The 23,291-nt window shown below is 45.5% G+C and overlaps 1 protein-coding gene across 1 annotated transcript in view; it reads left to right on the top strand.

The window, feature by feature from the left end:
• LOC130085977 (uncharacterized) overlaps positions 1-18,837 on the top strand; it is a 66,424-nt gene extending 47,587 nt beyond the window's left edge. The window contains exons 12-14 of the mRNA XM_056252054.1: positions 529-594; positions 10,831-10,872; positions 18,341-18,837. Coding sequence (XP_056108029.1) covers positions 529-594; positions 10,831-10,872; positions 18,341-18,837 — 605 coding nt within the window. The remainder of the gene's footprint in view (positions 1-528; positions 595-10,830; positions 10,873-18,340) is intronic.
• The last annotated feature ends 4,454 nt before the right edge of the window (positions 18,838-23,291 follow it).

Here is a 23,291-nt window from a genome sequence, read left to right as displayed (position 1 = left end):
CCACTACAATCTCTTCTTCAACTACTTCTCTAACATCAGCTCCTACAAGTGAGTATATTTATTCATGGACATTTGAGTAAACATGATAATAGGAAAATTAAACCAGTAGTTTATTCACATGCTCATGTTACACGTAATAGGTACTTCGGTATTTCAAATCACATCCTAGTATCAAACATCAGCACCTAAAATAAACAATGTGTACCGTTTTATGCCTATATTATATATTTGTGTGATAATAATTCTTGAAATGCAGAATTTCATTGTATACAAAAAAAAGCTTTTGTAAACATGTCTACAAATAAAACTTTTTTAATAATAATTGTACTTATTTCATGTCACTTCCTGAGTATCAAACATCAGCGCCTACCAGTTAAAATGTTTATAATGTAATATAAGTTATTCTTCTAACAATAATACTTTGATTGTAATACAAAAATGAATTATTTGAACATATGCCATTGTTAGCTTCTAAGCAATATTTCATATATGTTTGTTTTTATTTCATTATATGTCCATATATCACAGCATCCCCTGTCACTACAAGCATTTCTTCAACTGGCCCTCAAACATCCACTGAAACACATTCTACAAGTGAGTACTGTTCATGGACAACTGTGTAAACTAATAGCTGTATTTTATAAATTGTTATCACCAATGAAGTTGTATTATGATAATTGTGTCAAACAGCATCTCCTACGAGATGTAATTTATATAGATAGACAATTATGACATTTCAGTTGAAAAAAACGTCTCGGTTACGTATGTAACCCTCGTTACGTCGGATGACGGAGAATGGGGGTTTCGCCTAGAAAGCCAATTATCTTCGAGTATTATAAAACGAGCCAATGGCGATGAAATGCCATGGGTCTGCGGAATTTGCTAGGGATGCACCGAATCCAGATTTGTGGGGTTCGGCCGAATACCGAATCCACTGGTTAAGATTCTGCCGAATCGAAACCGAATACCGAATCCTACTCTCATCCTCAGTCCATTAACACAGTAAACACATTAATGATGTAAACAAAGTGGATTTTTCATTTTATTTTATTACTGTAAATAATAAACACTACTTTTACTTTTATAACTGTAAAAAAAAAAAAGAATAAGCAACATTATGCATTTTAACAGCAGCGATGTTGTGTAGCCTATAGAGTCCCTACCACCATGAGACAAATCGGCATTGCAAATTGAACATGTAGCTCGACTTGAATTGCCTTCTTTTCACTGAAAATACTGCCAAACAACACTTTTTCTGCTCACGAGTTCCATTTTCACTTTCTCACAGCCTACTGCATTCGAACGGTCCACCTTTTTCTTCCTGACACAACGCGTTACACTACAGGCTTGTTCAACTTGAACCGGCGCTGCACAGACAGATCAGTTTATGACATCAAAGTAGGCTACAGCGAGAGCAATTCAAAAGCATAAGGAGCCGTCTGCTCTCTATTCGTTCACGCGGTACTTTACTTTGATGTCATTCACTGATCGGTGACTTCGACGTAGCGCGCGTAGTGCAAGCCTAGGGTTCGGTTCGGTGGAAAAAAATTCTGAGGTTCGGCAGAAACCGAACCCCGTTAAAAATCCCAATATTCGGCCGAATCCGAATCCTGAATTCGGTGCATCCCTAGAATTTGCATAGCGTATCTCCGCCCCACCGCGTGGGTATATAAGGAGAGCGCGGACGCAAAGGCAGTATGTCTTCGCTGAGGAGCCGAGACTGAACTCAGGCGTCTACCCAGCGGTACAGCGGAAGTGGCAGGGAGACGTAACGTCTCCGTTCCCTACTCAGGGAACGAGGGTTACATAAGTAACCGAGATGTTCCCTTTCGTAGTCACTCCGAGTTACGTCGGATGACGGAGAATGGGGGTCCCCGTGTAATCACGCCACCTTCACAGCTGTCTTCCAGTGCCCTGCGAAATTCTGAACCCCCTGTCGTGACACTGGCACGGACGAAGGAGTCCTACTTAACACAGGAATACCAAGGTACACTGGGAAGCATATCTCAGGGGAAATATGCCGCAGCACGCCTACCCATAGGAAAGACTTAGGAATACGCATATGGCCCAAAGGGAGGCTACATATGGAGGAACACTGGAGTGACCAGCCCGAGGGGTGGCAACTTTCAACTCCAGGAGTGGCAAGGTGGCTTGCCGAGGGAAAGATACATGCTCAAAGAGGCTTACAGTGGAAATACACATGTGGGGGTTACTCAGGGTAGGAACCATGCACACGGAGGCACCTAGCCGACGCACAGTCAATAGACACTGGCGCCAGCGTCAACAGTGCTGGAGGAACTCAGGGCTTCTAAATGGAAGGCTCACCTGAGGAAATATCGCACGTATCCAGTCCGTGGAGTGGAATGGCGAGCAAGCGAAGACACCTGAGCGGGTCCAGTACTAGCTGACTGAAGCGAGTACACGAGAGGACACAGGCTCCACTCGGAGATTATAGAATCTGGCGAATGTGTTGGGTGTCGCCCAGCCTGCAGCTCTGCTCAGATACTTACCTTCAACTGCTTCGTGATATGCGGCAATAGCGGCCACATACACCTTCAGGGTGGAGGGAGACAGCCTTCGCTCCAACCCATCTTGCAGGAAGGAAAGCACGACACTGATCGAGCATCTCCTGGGGTCTTCTCGGTGAGAAGAGCACCAGTTGACGAAGAGGTTCCACTTCAACGCATAGGCATGTCCCGTGGACGATGCTTTAGCGGAAGTGATGGTAGCCGCCACCGCTGGTGGCAGGGTGCTCAAACCTGCCTCGTCCCATCCAGGAGCCACATGTGGAGGTTCCAAAGATCGGGACGAGGGTGCCATAGGGTGCCCCGTCTCTGAGAAAGGAGGTCCTTCCTCAGAGGAATTGGCCAAGGAGGTGCTGTCGCGAGGAGTATCAGTTCGGAGAACCAGGTCCGGGTGGGCCAGTACGGTGCAACCAGAATGACCTGCTCCTCGTATTCCTTGATCTTGCACAGGGTCCGTGGAGAAGGCTCACTGGGGGAAACGCATACTTGCGTAGGCCCTGCGGCCAGCTGTGCGCCAGTGCATCCGTGCCGAGCGTGCCCTCGGTCAGGGAGTAATACTGGGCACAGTGGGATGAGTCGTGGGAGGCAAACAGGTCTACCTGTGCGTCCCCGAACTGGTCCCAAATCAGCTGGACCGACTGGGGATGGAGTCGCCATTCGCCGGAGATGGGCCGAAACCGTGACAGCTCGTCGGCTGCAAAGTTCCGATCTCCCGGAATGTAAATAGCACAAAGGGACCTCAGGTGCTTCTGACTCCATAAGAGGAGGTGGCGTGCGAGTTGCGACATACTGCGGGAGCGTAGACCACCCTGACGGTTGATGTACGCTACTGTCGCCGTATTGTCTGAACGGACTAGTACGCGTTGACCCTTGAGCAACGCTCGAAAATGGTGCAGGGCAAGGCGTACTGCCAGCAACTCGAGGCAATTGACATGCAGAAGGCGCTAGGGTCCTGTCCAGGAGCCCGCGGCAGCATGTCCGTTACACATGGCGCCCCAGCCCCTGGAAGAGGCATCTGTGGAGACAACAACATGCCTGGAAACTCGTTCTAGGGGAACTCCGGCCCGTAGAAAACTGAGGTGCCTCCATGGGGTGAAGGTCTGACGGCAGGTCGGAGTCACGGGGACTCGGAACGTGCCATGATGCCATGCCCACCTCGGGACTCGATCGCGAAGCCACAGCTGAAGCAGTCTCATATGAAGCAATTCGAGTGGCGTTGCCGCGGCTGCAGATGCCATATGCCCCAGGAGCCTCTGAAACAATTTCAGTGGGACCGCACTCTTGCCTTCGAACTGTCGAAGACAAGTCAGCAGTGAGTGTGCGCGCTCGCTCGTAAGCTGCGCGGACATGGCGACCGAGTCGATCTCCATACCGAGAAAAGAGATCCTCTGCACGGGGCAGAGTTTGCTCTTCTCCCAGTTGACCCGAAGACCCAGACGGGCTAGGTGCCGGAGCACTAGGTCTCTGTGTTCGCAAAACTGATCTCGAGAGTGAGCTAATATTAGCCAGTCGTCGAGATAATTCAGGATGCGAACCCCGTGTTCGCGTAGGGGAACAAGGGCTGCCTCGACGACCTTCGTAAAGACGCGAGACAGAGCCAGCCCGAATGGGAGAACCGCGTACTGGTATGCCTGCCCCTCGAAAGCAAACCGAAGAAACGGTCTGTGTCGAGGTAAAATGGAGACATGAAAGTAGGCGTCCTTCAGGTCGATCGCTGCAAACCAATCCTGTGGCCGCACGCATTCGAAAATGCGTTTGGCCGTGAGCATCTTGAACGGCAGCCTGTGAAGGGAGCGGTTCAAGACGGGCAGGTCCAGGATTGGCCGTAACCCACCGGTTTTCTTGGGGAGAAAGAAGTACGGGCTGTAAAACCCGGACTTCATCTCGGCTGGAGGGACAGTCTCGATTGCACCCTTCGCCAACAGGGTGGCAACCTCCGCTCTCATGATAGGGGCATTGCCACCGACCATAGTAAAGCGGAATCCCCTGAAGCGGGGAGGAGACCGTGCGAACTGAATCGCATAGCCGAGCCTGATAGTTCGAGCGACCCAGCGGGACAGGTTGGGAAGCTCTAACCAAGCTCCCAGAAACTGAACCAGCGGGGTCATGTGAACCACAGACATCCCCCCGGAGGGGCAGCGGAGCGGAGTGACCGGCCCAGTTGTGGGTGGCATAGCGGCCCGGTGCGAGGGCGCGGTCATGCTCCGTGTCCTGACAGAGGAGACCAGGGAATGACCAGCGTTCCACGGGGGTCTGCTCTGCCAGGGGTCTGGCGACAGAGGGGGACAGGAGTGGCGAGGCCCGAGGGCGGCGCACACTGTGGTCCGAGAAATCTGTGACAGAGAGGGATGAGAGCGGCGAGGCCCGGGGGCGTCGCACACTGTCATCCTGCTCTGTGTGCTCAGTGATGGATGTATCGATTCTTTCTTTGACCACAATAGGGTGCTGCCCACCTCTGGGTGAGCAGCGGGGAGTGGAGAACAAAATATTCTCCCCCGGCCGGGGGAAGGAGGGGGCCTGCAACCGCCTCCTGGGAAAAAAACAATACCATCACTGAGCAGCCCGTCTCAGGAGTCCCGCTTAGCCTGGCGTTTAGTGGGGCGCGGGGCTGGAGAGGGCTGTGGCGCCTTCCTGCGGCTTCCTCCACGACGCGGCCTGGGTGAAGGCTGCTGCTGGGGCCGTGCGGGAGGGGACCTCTGCGGTGAGCAGGCTGAGGCGTCTGAACCGACGGCTGGGTGGAGGCAGCAGCGGGCCGTCAGGGCAGAATATGCTTAATCGCCTCAGACTGCTTCTGTGCGGTTGAGAACTGCTGAGCGAAGTCCTCAACCGCTCCACCGAAGAGGCCGGCCTGTGATATGGGGGCGTCGAGCAGACGAGTCCGCTCAACGTCCCGCATATCGGCCAGGTTCAGCCACAGGTGACGCTCCTGGACCACAGAGGTGGCCATCACCTGACCCAGGGAGCGTGAGGCCACTTTCGTCGCTCAGAGAGCGAGGTCAGTGGCGGCACGCAGCTCATCAAAGAGCCCGGGGTCAGTCCTGCCCTCGTGCATATCTCTGAGCAGCTGGGCCTGGTAGACCTGCAAGGTGCTCATCGCATGCAGAGCGGCGGCCGCCTGTCCTGCAGCTCTGTGAGACTTCGGCACCAGGGTAGACGAAAATCTACAGGCCTTGGATGGGTGCTTAGGATTGCCCCGAGAAGAAGCGCTCTGAGGACACAGTTGCATCGCAACAGAGCGTTCAACCGGGGGAATCCCAGTGTACCCATGGGCGACCGCGCCATCGAGGGGAGGAAAGGCGGAGAAAGCTGTCGAACGATCACGGGAGGTCAATGGAGCCTTCCATGACTTCAACAGCTCCTCATGCACTTCCTGGAAGAATGGGATTGGGGTTGGCTGCGGCCGTGAAGCCGCAGCCGCACCCAAAAACCAATCATCCAACTGTGAGCGCTCGGGGCAGGGCGGAGGGTTCCACTATAGCCCGATGCTCGCGGCGGCCCGGGAAAGCATGGCTTTCATCTCGGCTAATAGCTGTATTTTATAAACTGTTATCACCAATGAAGTTGTATTATGATAATTGTGTCAAACAGCATCTCCTACGAGATGTAATTTATATAGATAGACAATTATGACATTTCAGTTGAAAAAACTGTATTAACGCAGTTTGCAGATGCTGTCATATTATATTTTATTAAAAGTTTTTGCAAAACAGAATTTAATTTCATGCAGTAATGACATTAAGTATGTCAACGGATATTACTTGCATAATGTTTCTATTCTACATCTAAATATTTTAGCACACCCTGCCACTACAAGCTCTACTTCAACTGACTCAGAAACATCAACTTTATCAAGTGAGTATTTTTATTCATGGACAACTGAGTAAACATGTTAATAGGAAAATTATTTCAGTAGTTCATTAATTTTTGTGTTAATGTGGTAAATGTTAATAATCATAACAATAACGACACTAGACTAGGAAGTGAACAATACACAAGACTTAAAAAGCACCCAGCATGACACAGCACGATAATCAGAAAGTCATTGGAAAAGTAAACTGTTTTGGCAAAATTATTTACTGTTTGTCATGTTCTTTTAGTAATTCTTGTAATACAGAATGTTATTGTATTAATTAAAAATATCCTTGTAAGCATAACAAGTATTGCACATTGAAACTGTATTAATTCTTTCTATATTAAAATATTCCAGCAGCCACTGCCACTACAATCTCTTCTTCAACTACTTCTCTAACATCAGCTCCTACAAGTGAGTATGTTTATTCATGGACATTTGTGTAAACATGATAATAGGAAAATGATACCAGTAGTTTATTCACATGCTCATGTTATACGTAATAGGTACTTCGGTATTTCAAATCACATCCTAGTATCAAACATCAGCACCTAAAATGTATTTTTTTTAACCATTTTATGCCTACATTATTTATTTGTGTGATAATAATTCTTGAAATGCAGAATTTCATTGTATACAAAAAAAAGGTTTTGTAAACATGTCTACAAATAAAACTTTTTTTAATAATAATTGTACTTATTTCACATCACTTCCTGAGTATCAAACATCAGCGCCTACCAGTTAAAATGTTTATAATGTTATAAGTTATTCTTCTAACAATAATACTTAAATTGTAATACAAAAATGAATTGTATGAACATATGCCATTGTTTGCTTCTAAGCAATATTTTGTATATGTTTGTTTTTATTTCATTATATGTCCATATATCACAGCATCCCCTGTCAATAACGACTCTAGACTAGGAAGTGAATTATACACAAGACATAAAAAGCACCCAGCTTGACACAGGATAATCAGAAACTAAACAAGACACAGGTGAACACAATCATTAACCAAGGGAACAAACTAACTGAGCTTAGACTTAACATTACCTCCCCCACCCCGAGGTGGTTGGAAGGGAAGGTATAATCCATTCAGGTGGGAAGGAGGGCTAAGACACCGAGGGCCCTATCTTGCACTCGGCGCAAATGACTTTGTACACTGACGCATGTATCATTCCTATTTTCCACCCGCGCAAAGTGGGCTTTTCCCTCCACAGACGCACGTCGGTTAACTAAGAAATACACTTGCGCTCCCCGGGGCGGTTCAGCGCAAAGAGGAGGCGTGTTCCGGCGCAAACTTTCCCTCATGCTATTTTGCTGTTCTATAAAACAATTGCGCCACTGACCAGAAAAAAACTAGTCTAAAGTCAGTGGCGCGTTGCGCGTTGTTCATAATGCTATTTTAAGGGCGCATGCTTGGCCATAATCAATGTAGCCAGCGTGAGCACAACGCGCATACACGTTGATTCTCTCATCTAAGCAGCAGTTTTCATTTTTGCAAATCATACATTATTACGATAGATAGATAGATAGATAGATAGATAGATAGATAGATAGACAATTTATTATAAAAGCAACATGTAGCTTACACATTTACCCAAATTATCATACGCCTGTTTAACAGAAGTTAATTTGGGTGGGTTTCTCCATCCCCAATGTCACTTCTCTGTGTTTTACGGCCCTGACGAGAACGTTGCTCTCCTCGGCTGTGAACCGCTCCTGGCGCGCGCCTGGCAAATCCGCCGTTATAATAGGAATCCGCTTTAGAACAAGCGCGCCTGCTCTTAAAGGGAATGTGAGATGACGCTCTGATTGGTTTATTTCACGTTACGCCCAAACCACACCTATGAATAATGAAGCTACTTCAGACCAACCCCTTTTAGATTTGCGCCAGGCGCAAGAGGCATTTATCCCGCCGGGAAAATAGCAACAGCGCCGGGATCCGCCCACAAAGTTACTTGCGCTTTGCGCTTTGACACTTGCGTTTCAGATCGTTAAATAGGGCCCCCAGAGTCCATGGAGGGACCGGTGGAGAGAAAAAAAACAAGGAGTGGCTGGCGGAGGAAGGAACCACGGAGCAGTAGGAGGAGGAGGCCTCTGCGACACCAGTGAATCCACTTCTCCTGACGATGCTGGATGGCTGAAGGTCCGCAGCGTTGCCCTCTGCATTTTTCACCTGGGCGGAGCCATGGGAACTGAAAACCAAAGTAGAGTTAGGTGGGCTTGATACCAAGGTGCAGATGGAGGGATAAAGGACCAAATCGACACCAAGCACAGGGGTCTAAAGTGCAACCAGAGGGTCAGAGGAGTAAGGTGGCGATGAAGGGTCAGAAGACAGAGCCAGTGGGAGTGAGGACAAAGGAGTCGTCGGAGGGATGGAGCCAGCCGGAGCCAGAGGAGTGGGTGGAGCCAGATAACCCAATGAAGCCAGCAGAGGAGGCGGAGCCAGAAAACTGAATTGAGGCTGCAGAGAGGGTGGAGCCAGAGAGCTGGGTAGAACAAGCGAAAAGAAAACCAAGGAGTGGCTGGTGGCGGAAGGAACCACATAAGAGTAGATGGGGAAGGCTTCTTGCGACACCAGTGAATCCACTTCTGCTGATGATTCTGGAGGGCTGAAGGTCCACGGCGGTGCCCTCCCCGGTTTTGACCGGGGCGGAGCCGTGGGAACTGAAGACCAAAGTGGAGTAAGGTGTGCTGGATACCAAGGGGCAGATGGAGGGATGAAGGACCAAATTGACACCCCAGGCATGGGGGTCCAAGGCGGAACCGAAGGGTCAGAGGACTGAGGTGGAGAAGAGGGCTCGGAAGACCTAGCTGGAGGCAGTTGGAGTGAGGACAAAGGAGAAGCCGGAGGGACGGAGTAGCCAGTGGAGCCAAAAGGGTGGAGGGATGAGGCATAGCCAGAGGCAGAGCCGGTGTCTCAGGAAGATGAGGCAAGCCGGGAAAATGAGCGGAGCCAGTGAAGGGTGTGGATCCACGGACCCAGCTGGAGCCAGCAGAGGGGGTAAAGCCAGATAACCCAATGAAGTAAACAGAGGAGACGGAGCCAGTCAACTGGATGGAGTCTGCAGAGGGGGTGGAGCCAGGGAGCTGTGCAGAACAAGTCAAGACGAAGGAGCCAGGGAGCTGGGAGGAACCGGTGGAGATGAAGGAGCCGGGCAGAACCAGCGGAAATGAAGGAACCAGTGACCCGGACGGAACCAGCTTGGACATGGTAGTTAATGGTGGAGGAAGGACTTGGAAACAAGTAGGAACTGTAGGAAGTAGGAAGCGTGTCCAATATTCGAAATGTAATAGAAGGGGATACATTCTACCTCGTTATGGAGACATGGGTGGGACTCTGCTCCAGGATGTTCAGAGGAATTAGTGCTCCTACTAGGACGGACATGGCAGCTGGCTGTAGCTCCAGGATAGATTTGTATGCTTAGTCTCAGGGTCTGTAGCAGGCGTGTTCTCAGGCTATGGGTCCATGGCAGGCAGGTGATAATCATAGTCTTCCTCCACCTCACCTACGGTGAAAAAGGAACCACTCTTTGCAAGCACTAACTCTACAAAATCCATAAAACCTCCCTAAAGGACCAAAACTGGGCAGGAGAAATTGATTTTTTAACATGTCATTAATTCCAGTCCTAAAAAAAAGTTATCAGTGACCGGTCGGGTAATGGGTCTGATACACCCACCAGGGGTGCTTCTCAATATCCCTCCTCATTTTCATGGCCTCCTTCCTTCATCCTATGACCTGGAAACCAAAGGAGCTCAGCCATCTTGAAGGACATCTCAATTCTCTAATTGCACCGCGAGGAACGAGGAGTGAGGAAGCTTCCTGAGAAGCTATGAGAGAGGACGCACAAGTCTTTCTTGTCGAGAAACCTGATGCACGTATAAATTCTCCTCCCCCTTCACATCTGTCACAATAATTTTAATTTTTTCTTTACCTTTTTAGTTTAAATAAATCATATCACACATATATCAACATGGCATCTTGCTTTATCTTTATTATTTATTAATTTCGTAAATAACCAACCTTTAACAACATAAGGGCAGATCATTTGAGCGCAGCTGATGACACAGTGAAGCGAGGGCTACTTCAGTATTTCAAATCACATCCTAAGTGTCAAACATCAGCACTTTAAGTAAAAAAAAATTGGGACTTTTTATGTCTATATTATATATTTGTGTAAAAATAATTCTTGAAATGCAGAATTCCTTTGCATGCAAAAAATAGTCTTTGTAGACATGTCAATAAATATAAAGAAAACTGTAATACTAATTGTACTTATTTCATGTCACTTCCTGAGTATCAAACATCAGCACCTACCAGTTAAAACGTTTACATTGATTGATGTTAATACATTGATTGTAATACAAAACTTAATTGTATGAACATATGCCATTGTTAGCTTGTACTATTTCATAAATGTTTTTATTTCTTTATTCGTCCATATATCACAGCATCCCTTGTCACTACAACCATTTCTTCAACTACTCCTACGAGTGAGTATTGTTCATGGACAACACTGTGTAAACTAATAGCTGTATTTTATATTTTTTAAATACTAATGACGTTTCATTATGATACTTGTGTCAAACAACAGAACCTTCATGTAGTCCTGTCAGGATAATTAAATAATTAATGTCTAATTGCGATTAATGATCTAACAACCGTGATTATTGCGACATACATAGTCATACATAGACCAAAAGAATAGACAAGCACCAGTTAAGTTTTTGTGCACTATATTCAAAGTCATCTAAAGTCATTCCATAGCTTAATGTGAGGGACAGAAGAATATTTATATAATTAAATCAGTTCACGGAAACTTGTCCTTCCTCCGCTGCGGCTGTCAATTATTCTCCGTTCAGCATTCACACAGCGTGTCGCATTCTGTTACGACTCTCAGCACGGTAAAACTCTCTCCAATATGATATATGGCAGAAATATTTTTTTTTATAATTATTAAATCAATAGCCTATTTATTTTGATTAGCTCTATAAAATCGACTATGTTCTTATTTTAGATGTACCCTATTGATGGTCATTTGTTTTGTGTGGATGTATTCATACATGCATTACATTCATTAAAATTATTTTACCATGCTTAATAAGCCGAGGAACAGTAACAGTTGCTTCACTGCCAATTTCAAAGTTCCGTGTGACTGCCACTAGGAGGCGAAATGCAACAATCGTATGCGAATGTCTTTTGCAGTGGAAAGGCGGCTTAAGCACTTCATTCTGCACCTGCAATGTGCATAATCACATTTTTGGTTCAAAAATCACAGGTTTGTGCTGCTCTGTTTTGATCAAGGGGGTAATCCACCAGCCGGAAACCTCTTAGGTTACGTATGTAACCCTGGTTCCCTGATAGGGAACGAGATGCTGCGTTTGAGACGCGGTGGGAACGCTCTGCGTGATTGCGTCATGAAGCATGTGTAAAATCAGTCCAATGGAAGCCCGATACGTCATAGGTGACGTCATAGACCAGGAAACTATAAAGCACCCCTGGCCCTGAAAACAGACCGCGACAGCTTCTGAAAACCCTGAAGCAAGTCGATCAGGGCATGCAGGAAGTATGGCAGATGAACGCAGCGTCTCGTTCCCTATCAGGGAACCAGGGTTACATACGTAACCTGAGACGTTCGCTTTCAAGGGAACTCGAGCTGCGTTTGAGACCTGGTGGGAACCCGATACCCACTATGCCATACACTGTAAAAAGTGAAACATTGGATTAACCTAATAAAATTGAAGTAACCATTCACAATAAAGATTTTACATTGGCCTAATGTTCAGAAACCATTCAGTTCAAACTAATTTTCTGCATTTCATGCAAACTCTTTTCTGAATTTGTTGTAAATCAATATTTTAAATTGGCTTAAATGGAAAAAAGAAGGTTTTTAACAGACTTGATTTCATGCAAACTCTTTTCTGAATTTGGTGTAAATCATTATTTTAAATTGGCTTAAATAAAAAAAAGTGTTTTTAGCAGACTTCAGCAGATCTAAATTGAGTTTTCTTCAATCTGAAATATTCATTCCAAATAATACAAAAGGCTTCACAATTGGCATAACATCAATGAGTCAGATCAAACGTTCTTTTAAATATTTATTAAGTCTTGAATGAAAATCACTGTTTTTAAGATTAGACTCTTTTTTGGCAAAACAAACTTACACTTGTAATTCTTAGACAGTTCAAGTAATCAGTTCATTTAAAATTGAATTTCATATATAGCAGTATTAAAATGTGAATATATCATAAGAACAATAATAAGAAAAAAGAACAAATACCTAAAAACAATTGGTCTGGTTCTCTCAGAAATTTTTGTCAGAAGAAATAAATGTAAATCAAATACAAAACATAGATATTGCCACATTCAGTAAACAACAAACAACTACTGAACTACTATTACGATGTAGTTGAGACTGGGGTAAAGGCGTTTCTCCCATCCTGTGTGTGTGTTCATCAAAGTACTGAAATGGAGGCTGTCAGTCAGTCATTGACAATGCAGCAGAGTGCAGAGGCGACATAGTTAATTTCAGTTCTTTTGGAAATTTGAGGTTTAGCACATGCAGTCCAAATAAAACTGTTACAGCAGCTGCGGTTGAGGGCACGTTACTGAGGACCTCTGTGCTCTCAATGCTCTCACTGATGAAGATGGCCATTGGTTGCTCCGGCTATCACCTGGCATATCCTGGCGAGACAATACATAGTAATGAATAAAGAGTGCTAACCAAACAGTTGATGGAGTATCTCAGAAAATTAAAATATCACATATAACCAATAAAAACAAGGATTTGTAATACAGAATGTATGCCTTAAGAAAAGCATTTTCATGTTCAGTCAGTAATTGGTTGGAACACTATTTTTTCCATGTCAGTAATTGTTTGGAACACTATTTGTGGAACCACTATGAGTGGTTGGTAGCACTGTTGCCGTCTTTTATTTTTTGGGTACAGATCTCGTAGCCTAGGCTGCCTACAGACGCGTTTTTTTTGGGGTTTTTTTGACGGCCTGCTTATGGGGCGTGCAGTTAGCGGATCATGAGGATGAATGATCATTTATGTTTGTGCCTGCAATCGCTGATACAACCTTTAAAACAACCTGGGCATTCAGCTGTGCCACATGCAGATTGCCTCCATACTGATGCAGCAATTCAAGCAAAAGGAGGCCAAAATACCAGGTATTTAGTGCATATACGTGAACATAGCTATAAGCTGCAATCAACAGAAGTAGCACAAATAATTGCGTGAAATATATATATATATAATGCATGAGTTACACTTTTTTGTAACTTTTTTTTCTCAAATTACTGAACTTAGACTACATTCTAATTTTTTGTATGTACTGTATGTACAGTATGGAAGTATGTGCGTGGATTGCTGAGCGATGTACGTACCTGAATTTTCTTGATGAGATGGTGAACAGATTCACCAAAGCAGATGAATAAACATTTAAGAACTGATTCCCTCCTTGTGTTGTCCACGACCTGAACAAAATGCATTCATTAAAATTACATGCTCCTTTTTTATCACATACAGTAGAAATACGGTTTGAAAAAGACAAAGTATAATGAAACATGATAAAAAATTTGACCATTCATCATGGAGCATTTTTTTTTATAATGCCATGCCTGCCTGACACATTTAGAACACATTTAGCCTAAAGGTGCAAAAAGCTCACAATGTTAGTGTTAGGGGCATCATGCTCAGTATAAATCACTGTTTTATAAACCATAAACAAGGTTCAAAGTAGCCCCACACTTCGTTGGTAGTATAATTAAGGTTCTAACATTTGAAACAAGGCATTGATAACTTTGTAAGTGTACATATAGTTTATTAAAAAGACTGTTTTTATTGAAACACAGTAAAGTTACCTTGACTTCTCCAATAATCATTTGCTCCTGCCCTGCAATCTGTATTGAACGCAAAAACAACTTACCCGTGTCAGTGAAGACTTGACAGACAACCAAAACTGCCCAAAACTAGGAACCATGCCAACCAAGCAGCAGCTTTCCTAAAATTCAAATCCAAACAGTCATTAATCCGTTTTAGTTTTGCAGTTTCAAAGTGTAAATTTATTTTCCTCACATTAATTTCCGCCTTCGCAAATTTAATACATAAAACATAACGTTATAAAATCTGCGTTCATATTGAAAGCCGGGGGAGAGGCAGTTAGCCTGACTTTAAACTCTGGGCGGGAAACGTTAACGTTAAGTTGTTAGCTAGCTAACTTAAACGTCACTCCCATATTGAGGTGATTCATTTAACGTTAGCAGCTAATTGTCGTTACTCAAAACTCAGTCATGAATACATCGTTTTTTTAACAACATTCATCATTTTTTCCTTTCATAATATCCATTCAATCGGTCTAACGGTATATAATCTTAAGTTCTTGGATTTCCCTGGAAAATCGTTAGCACCTAGCTGTAAAATGGCGCGTTAACGCTACTTACCACTATAATGTCAAAATGAATGTTATAATAACTTCTAATCTGCGTGTCTGTTCATTAAAATGATATGACGTTAATACTTTTCAAGTATTTAAATGCTGAATGGTACCCCCTTACCTGACAAACGTGTCCTGTTCGCTTCGCGTTGTTCAACAGATGACTCTCCGACTTCTGCGCTCGGTCTCTTCTAGAACCTTCTCTCGAGTTTTCACGTGTGCGCATGCGCAAACCATGCTTTATCTAATAAAAGTCGTTTGATCGAATGTATAATTTAAAATTCATTGTAATGTTATAATTTTATATTGTACCAATCTAAGAAAATAGACTGAAAGACACATACAAATCACAAAATGTAATTTTACTTAACAATCTAATAATTTTAGGCTATTGGAAAAAAAAAAAAATCAAACGAAAAACACCAATGTTTTACTTTTTACAGTGTAGTGACAAATGCCCATTCTGTGTGAAGTCCTGCGCACACTAAGAAGCAAGCAACCTCGCCCCTGGAGTGGAGAGGTCAAGGTCATAAAACCTGACAAATGTATGCGGAGAGGACCATCCTGCCGCATTGCAAATATCAAGAAGGGAAACACCCGAAAATAAGGCCGTAGAGGCCGCCATACTCCTTGTAGAATGGGCCCGTACAGCCATAGGTGAAGGCTGACCGGTCGCTTCATAAGCCAATGATATAGCCTCGACTATCCATTTGCTCATCACCTGTTTAGATGCAGGGCACCTCTCTTGAGTGACCCAAAGCAGACAAATAATTGTTCAGACTTACGCCACAGGGCAGCTCTGTAAACGTAGGCATCTAATGCCCGAACTGGACATAACAGGTTCAGTTGTTCCTGATCTGGGGTATTAAAAGGTGGAGGATAAAAGGCCTGCAGCACTATTGGGCCCCCAACATTAACTGGGACCTTAGGAATATAACACGGTCTAGGGTAGAGAAACGCCTTCACCATACCAGGTGCAAATTCCAAACATGAAGGAGCAACCGACAGGGCATGCAAATCTCCAATTCTCTTGATAGATGAAATAGCAAGGAGAAACAAAGCTTTCAAGGTGAGGAATTTTTCTGAAACCTCTTCAATAGGCTCGAAGGGAGCCAAAGCCAGACCCTCAAGTACAATGGCCAAATCCCAAGCCGGTGCTCTAGAGTGCAGTGCAGGTCTCAACCTCAATGTACCATGGAGAAAACGAGTAATAAAAGGATCTTTCCCGATAGAAGTACCCCCCAGAGGGGTGTGGTAGGCCTATATAGCCGCCACATAAACTTTTAAGGTGGAAGGAGATAATCCAGCAGAGAAACGGTCTTGCAGGAAATCAAGAACTGAACCAACAGGGCAGTTAACAGGATCTAACTGACGCTCACCACACCAGGTGGAGAATAATTTCCATTTCAGTGCATTTCAGAGTTTTCTCGTGGAAGGAGCTCTGGATTGGAGAATGGTCTCAACGACCTCAGTCGAGAGACCGGATTCTATGAGCCGGGCCCCCTCAGAGGCCAGGCCCACAGTTTCCACAACTCCGGCTGAGGGTGAAATATCGTGCCCCCTGCCTGGGACAGCAGGTCCCTCCTAATTGAAATCTCCATGGAAGAGCCGTTCAGAAGAGACACCAAGTCCGAGAACCAAACTCGGGCCGGCCAGTAAGGGGCTATCAGTAGCAGACAAGCCCCTTTCCGGCGAACCCTGTCCAGAACCCCCGGAAGCATAGATATCGGGGGGAATGCATACAGGTGCAGCCTCGGCCACACCTGCACCATCGCATCCAGTCCGAGAGGACCTGGGTGCGTGTGGGAGAACCACATGGGACAATGGGTTGTATCTGACGATTCGAAAAGGTCTACTTGAGCTCGACCAAACTTCTCCCACAGGAGCTCCACCACCTCGGGGTGAAGTCTCCACTCTCCAGGCCTCAGCCCCTGCCTCGACAGGATATCCGCTCCCACATTCTGACGCCCCGGAATGTAAACTGCTCTGAGAGATAGCAACTTCCCCTGGGCCCATAGGAGGATCTGATGGGCCTGCTTGCAAAGGCGACGTGATCTCAGACCCCCCTGATGGTTGATATAGGAGACCACCGACGTGTTGTCCGTACGGACCAACACATGATGGCCTCTCAGGTCTGGCAGGAAATATTTGAGAGCTCGAAATACCGCCATCATCTCCAAACAATTTATGTGCCAAGAAAGATGATGGTCCTGCCACAGACCTTGCGCCAAACGGCCACTCATGACCGCCCCCCATCCCGTGAGGGAAGCATCTGTCGAAAGCGTGACGTGTCGACAAGAAGCCCCCAGCACTGGGCCTTGGGCGAGGAACCAAAGTTTCTTCCACATGACCAAGGCACGAAGGCATAGCCGCGTGACCTTGATCTTGCGGAACGGATTTCCCCTCGGAGAAAACCCCTTGGTTCTGAGACACCACTGCAGGGGTCTCATGTACAGCAGGCCAAAAGTAATCACGTTGGACGCCGCTGCCATGAGTCCCAACAGTCTCTGAAACTGTTTTACAGTGAGTGACTGGCCTAGTTTTACGTTCTTTACGGCTATGAGAATCGCAGAAATACGAGCAGGAGACAGACATGCCTGCATTGTGGTCGAATCCCAAATTACACCTAGAAAACTGGTCCTCTGAGCCGGGAGGAGAACACTCTTTTTGATGTTGAGCCGCAACCCCAAACTCTTTATGTGGGACAGAACGACATCTCGATGCCGAACTGCCAACTGCTCTGACTGAGCTAAAATCAACCAATCGTCGATGTAGTTTAATATGCGAATGCCCTGGAGTCTCAAAGGAGCCAGAGCTGCATCCACGCATTTTGTAAAGGTGCGGGGTGATAAACCTAGGCCAAATGGAAGAACCCGATACTGGTATGCTTCGCCCCTGAAAGCGAACCTCAGGAACTTCCTGTGATGAGGATGGATAGATACATGGAAGTACGTGTCCTTCAAGTCTATTGTGACAAACCAGTCCTCGGACTGAATCTGTGATCCAATCTGTCTGAGTGTAAGCATTCTGAACTTGAGTTTCTGAACTCTGCTGTTTAAATGGCGCAGATCTAGAATAGGACGCAACCCTCCATCCTTCTTGAACAATGAAGTAACGGCTGTAAAACCCTGACTCTCTGCTGGGAGGAGGCACCCCCTCTATAGCTCCTTTTTGAAGAAGTGTCAGTACTCCTGCTCCATAACCAGAGCCTGCTGTGAGTCCACCACTGTGGGAAGGACCCCTTGAAATCTGGGCGGACGAGAACCGAACTGAATTCTGTAACCCTTTTCTATTATGTGCAGGACCCATATAGAAATATTTGGCAGAAGTTTCCACGCTGCCAGAAATTCCGATAAGGGAACCAGTCTCTCGAGACTGGCCTCTGGATTTGATTGAACAATCATTTCGGCGCCCTGAAGCGGCGAACCGGCAGGGAACAACCGAACTGACCGTTCTACAACCCTCCTCAGAGGATTGCACGGGGACGCTGACACCTCGGTGCCCTGAAACGGCGAACCGGCAGGAAACAACCGACGTGGCAGCGCTGCGATTCCCCTCGGAGAATCGCCCCCCGGAGGGCGCCAAGGAGGGACGGTTCCTCGGAATCGTTCCTCCCTGGAGGGGAAAACCCTCAGAAGCCTGACAGAGTCGGCGTCAGGACTTCTTCTTAGTCCAAGCTCTCTTGGAGATGACAGTCCTCAGATCCTGTCTACCTCCAACAGGCCTGGACTGCGAACGCCACTCGGGAACCCCGGATTGCGGATGAGCCCGAGCGGCGACGCTCTGTTTCTGCTGGAACCTGTGTGCGGAGCTCGTAGACGGACCAGGCTGCTCAATCTTTACATTACGAGCGGCCTCGGGGACACTGGACCGGCGAGGAAGAAACCTCTGAAACGCAGCCGCTTGTTTTTTGTTTTCTTGAAACCTATCGACAACACAATTTATAGCATCGCCGAACAGACTTGTAGGAGAAAGCAGTGCGTCCAGAAGAACAGACCTATCTTTGTCTTTAATATCTGACAGATTTAACCACAAATGACATTCCGTGGCCACCATGGCTGCCATAGAACGGCCCACAGATTTGGCCGTCTCCTTGGTGGCACAACAGATAGGTCTGTTGTGAGACGCAATTCTCGAATTGCATCGGCACTAACTTCCTCATAATCGTCCATGTCCCTCAGCAGGTCAGCCTGGTATGCTTGTAAAATTGACATGGTATGTAAGCATGCCGCGGCCTGACCTGCTGCCGAATACGCTTTACCCACTAGAAATGATGTATTCTTTAATGGTTTTGTCGGTAACGTCGGGGCTTTCAGTGATGATGATGACTCAGGGGAGAGATAGCTCGCAAGCGTCTCTTCCGCACGAGGCATCGCCAAATAACCATAGTGATCAATCCCTTTAACTTTACTATAGTTACTAGTCTGTGGATTATGTACTCTGAAAGACGCCGGTTTATTCCACGACCTCGACACCTCGGTGTGGAGATCGGGAAAAAACGGGAGTTCCCGACGAGGAGGTCGTGATCTAGATGTTAAATAACGTTCATCTAAAATATCTTTTTCTAGATTCCACATCAATATCATCAGCTGGCCAGTCGATATTTAATTTAGCAACAGCACGAGATAAGACCTCCAAAAGCTCCTCATCAGCAGGGGTATGAGCTGGCGAAGACTCAAATTCCCCCATATCCACGACATCCAGTTCCTCAGAACTGGATAGCCGCAACATTGGTGCCTCAACCTGGGGAGGAGAAACCGCAGCGCGGGCTCCTTCCTGGGCTGAGACACCGGATCCATCAGGTAAGGGCTGAGAAAGGGCGGGGCCCGTCTCAAACCCCGCTACTAAATCCATCTGCGAACCCCAAGATGCACGCCGCCGCTGTGCCTCGGCAGCAGCGGGACCCGCACCTCGGGGAACGCGAACCGAACCGTCCTCCTCAAAGAACGCCCGGCGAGAGCGGAGAGTTTTCATGGACAAACTCATGCAATGCTCACAATCAGCCCCCTCGAGGACTGACTGGGCATGCTCCACTCTCAAACAAGCAACACACATCTGATGTGTGTCCCCACCCGTAATGAAACGAGGGCAGGGAACAACACAACGTTTGTAATCTTACAACAATAAATAGAAAAGGACAGATTCACAGAGAGCGCTTGCTGAAGGCAACAGAAGCTGTCGCGGTCTGTTTTCAGGGGTGATTTATAGTTTCCTGGTCTATGACGTCACCTATGACGTATCGGGCTTCCATTGGACTGATTTTACACGTGCTTCATGACGCAATCACGCAGAGCGTTCCCACCGCGTCTCAAACGCAGCTTGAGTTCCCTTGAAAGGGAACTGAAGCTACCCTGGGGGCCGCCATTGGCTAGCAAGCCTTAACCTGCTGTTAGCATTCCATTGATTTCCATTCATTTTGGCGTCACTTTGACAGCGAATAACTTTACATCTGAGGCGTTTAAAGACTCCATTTGTCCATTGTTTATTTCTAAAGAAACTCGACAATGTATAAAAGGCTCCATTACCTTGTATCTTACGTTATGGCCCCGTAGAAGCAGTTTTTGTAAAAATATGCTAACGATTACGTCATAACACGCGACTCTCTGTCGCACAGAAGAGAAATTACCGTATAGACAGGAGGAGAAGCTTGCGGGCAATCGGGGGGACTTGGAGGCATAAAGTCAAGGGAATAAAGTAGACCCATGGGAAATCAGGAACTAACAAACTAAGTCATTGGAAAAGTAAACTGTTTTGACAAAATTATTTACTGTTTGTCATGTTCTTTTAGTAATTCTTGTTATACAGAATGTTATTGTATTAATTAAAAATATCCTTGTAAGCATAACAAGTATTGCACATTGAAACTGTATTAATTCTTTCTATATTGAAATATTCCAGCAGCCACTGCCACTACAATCTCTTCTTCAACTACTTCTCTAACATCAGCTCCTACAAGTGAGTATGTTTATTCATGGACATTTGTGTAAACATGATAATAGGAAAATTATACCTGTAGTTTATTCACATGCTCATGTTACACGTAATAGGTACTTCGGTATTTCAAATCACATCCTAGTATCAAACATCAGCACCTAAAATAAAAAATTTGTACCGTTTTATGCCTATATTATATATTTGTGTGATAATAATTCTTGAAATGCAGAATTTCATTGTATACAAAAAAAAAGGTTTTGTAAACATGTCTACAAATAAAACTTTTTTAAATAATAATTGTACTTATTTCACGTCACTTCCTGAGTATCAAACATCAGTGCCTACCAGTTAAAATGTTTATAATGTTATATAAGTTATTTTTCTAACAATAATACTTAAATTGTAATACAAAAATGAATTGTATGAACATGTGCCATTGTTTGCTTCCAAGCAATATTTTGTATATGTTTGTTTTTATTTCATTATATGTCCATATATCACAGCATCCCCTGTCACTACAAGCATTTCTTCAACTGGCCCTCAAACATCCACTGAAACACATTCTACAAGTGAGTACTGTTCATGGACAACTGTGTAAACTAATCGCTGTATTTTATAATTGTTTATTACCAATGAAGTTGATTATGATAATTGTGTCAAACAGCATCTCCTACGAGATGTAATTTATATAGATAGACAATTATGACATTTCAGTTGAAAAAAACTGTATTAACGCAGTTTACAGATGCTGTCATATTATTTTTTATTAAAAGTTTTTGCAAAACAGAATTTAATTACATGCAGTAATGTCATTTTAAGTATGTCAACGAATATTACTTGCATAATGTTTCTATTCAAACATCTAAATATTTTAGCACACCCTGCCACTACAAGCTCTACTTCAACTGACTCAGAAACATCAACTTTATCAAGTGAGTATTTTTATTCATGTACAACTGAGTAAACATGTTAATAGGAAAATTATTTCAGTAGGTCATTAATTTTAGTGTCAATGTGGCAAATGTTAATAATCATAAAAATAATGACACTAGATTAGGAAGTGAATTATACCCAAGACTTAAAAAGCACCCAGCTTGACACAGGATAATCAGAAACTAAACAAGACACAGGTGAACACAATCATTAACCAAGGGAACAAACTAACTGAGCTTAGACGTAACATTACCTCCCCCACCCCTGAGGTGGTTGGAAGGGAAGGTATAATCCATTCAGGTGGGAAGGAGGGCAAAGACACCCAGGGCCCTATCTTGCACTCGGCGCAAATGACTTTGTACACTGACGCATGTATCATTCCTTTTTTGCACCCACGCAAAGTGGGCTTTTCCCTCCACAGACACACGTCGGTTAACTAAGAAATACACTTGCGCTCCCCGGGGCGGTTCAGCGCAAAAAGGAGGCGTGTTCCGGCGCAAACTTTCCCTCATGCTATTTTGCTGTTCTATGTAACAAATGCGCCACTGACCAGAAAAAAATAGTCTAAAGTCAGTGGCGCGTTGCGCGTTGTTCATTATGCTATTTTAAGGGCGCATGCTTGGCCATAATCAATGTAGCGTGTGCACAACGCGCATACACTTTGATTCTCTCATCTAAGCAGCAGTTTTCATTTTTGCAAATCATACATTATTACGATAGATAGATAGATAGATAGATAGATAGATAGATAGATAGATAGATAGATAGGCAATTTATTATAAAAGCATACATGTAGCTTACACATTTACCCAAATTATCATACGCCTGTTTAACAGAAGTTAATTTGGGTGGGTTTCTACATCCCCAATGTCACTTCTCTGTGTTTTACGGCCCTGACGAGAACGTTGCTCTCCTCGGCTGTGAACCGCTCCTGGCGCGCGCCTTGCAAATCCGCCGTTATAATAGGAATCCGCTTTAGAACAAGCGCGCCTGCTCTTAAAGGGAATGTGAGATGACGCTCTGATTGGTTTATTTCACGTTACGCCCAAACCACACCTATGAATAATGAAGCTACTTCAGACCAACCCCTTTTAGATTTGCGCCAGGCGCAAGAGGCATTTATCCCGCCGGGAAAATAGCAACAGCGCCGGGATCCGCCCACAAAGTTACTTGCGCTTTGCGCTTTGACACTTGCGTTTCAGATCGTTAAAATAGGGCCCCCAGAGTCCATGGAGGGACCGGCGGAGAGAAAAAAAACAAGGAGTGGCTGGCGGAGGAAGGAACCACGGAGCAGTAGGAGGAGGATGCCTCTGCAACACCAGTGAATCCATTTCTCCTGATGATGCTGGATGGCTGAAGGTCCGCAGCGTTGCCCTCAGCATTTTTCACCTGGGCGGAGCCATGGGAACTGAAAACCAAAGTAGAGTTAGGTGGGCTTGATACCAAGGTGCAGATGTAGGGATAAAGGACCAAATCGACACCAAGCACAGGGGTCTAAAGTGGAACCAGAGGGTCAGAGGAGTAAGGTGGCGATGAAGGCTCAGAAGACAGAGCCAGTGGGAGTGAGGGCAAAGGAGTCGTCGGAGGGATGGAGCCAGCCGGAGCCA

Source organism: Rhinichthys klamathensis, unplaced genomic scaffold (genome assembly GCF_029890125.1).
Source record: "Rhinichthys klamathensis goyatoka isolate OS25496 unplaced genomic scaffold, OSU_Roscu_1.1 h1tg000092l_1, whole genome shotgun sequence".
NCBI lineage: Eukaryota > Metazoa > Chordata > Actinopteri > Cypriniformes > Leuciscidae > Rhinichthys > Rhinichthys klamathensis.
This window is presented reverse-complemented; position numbering and strand designations above follow the sequence as displayed.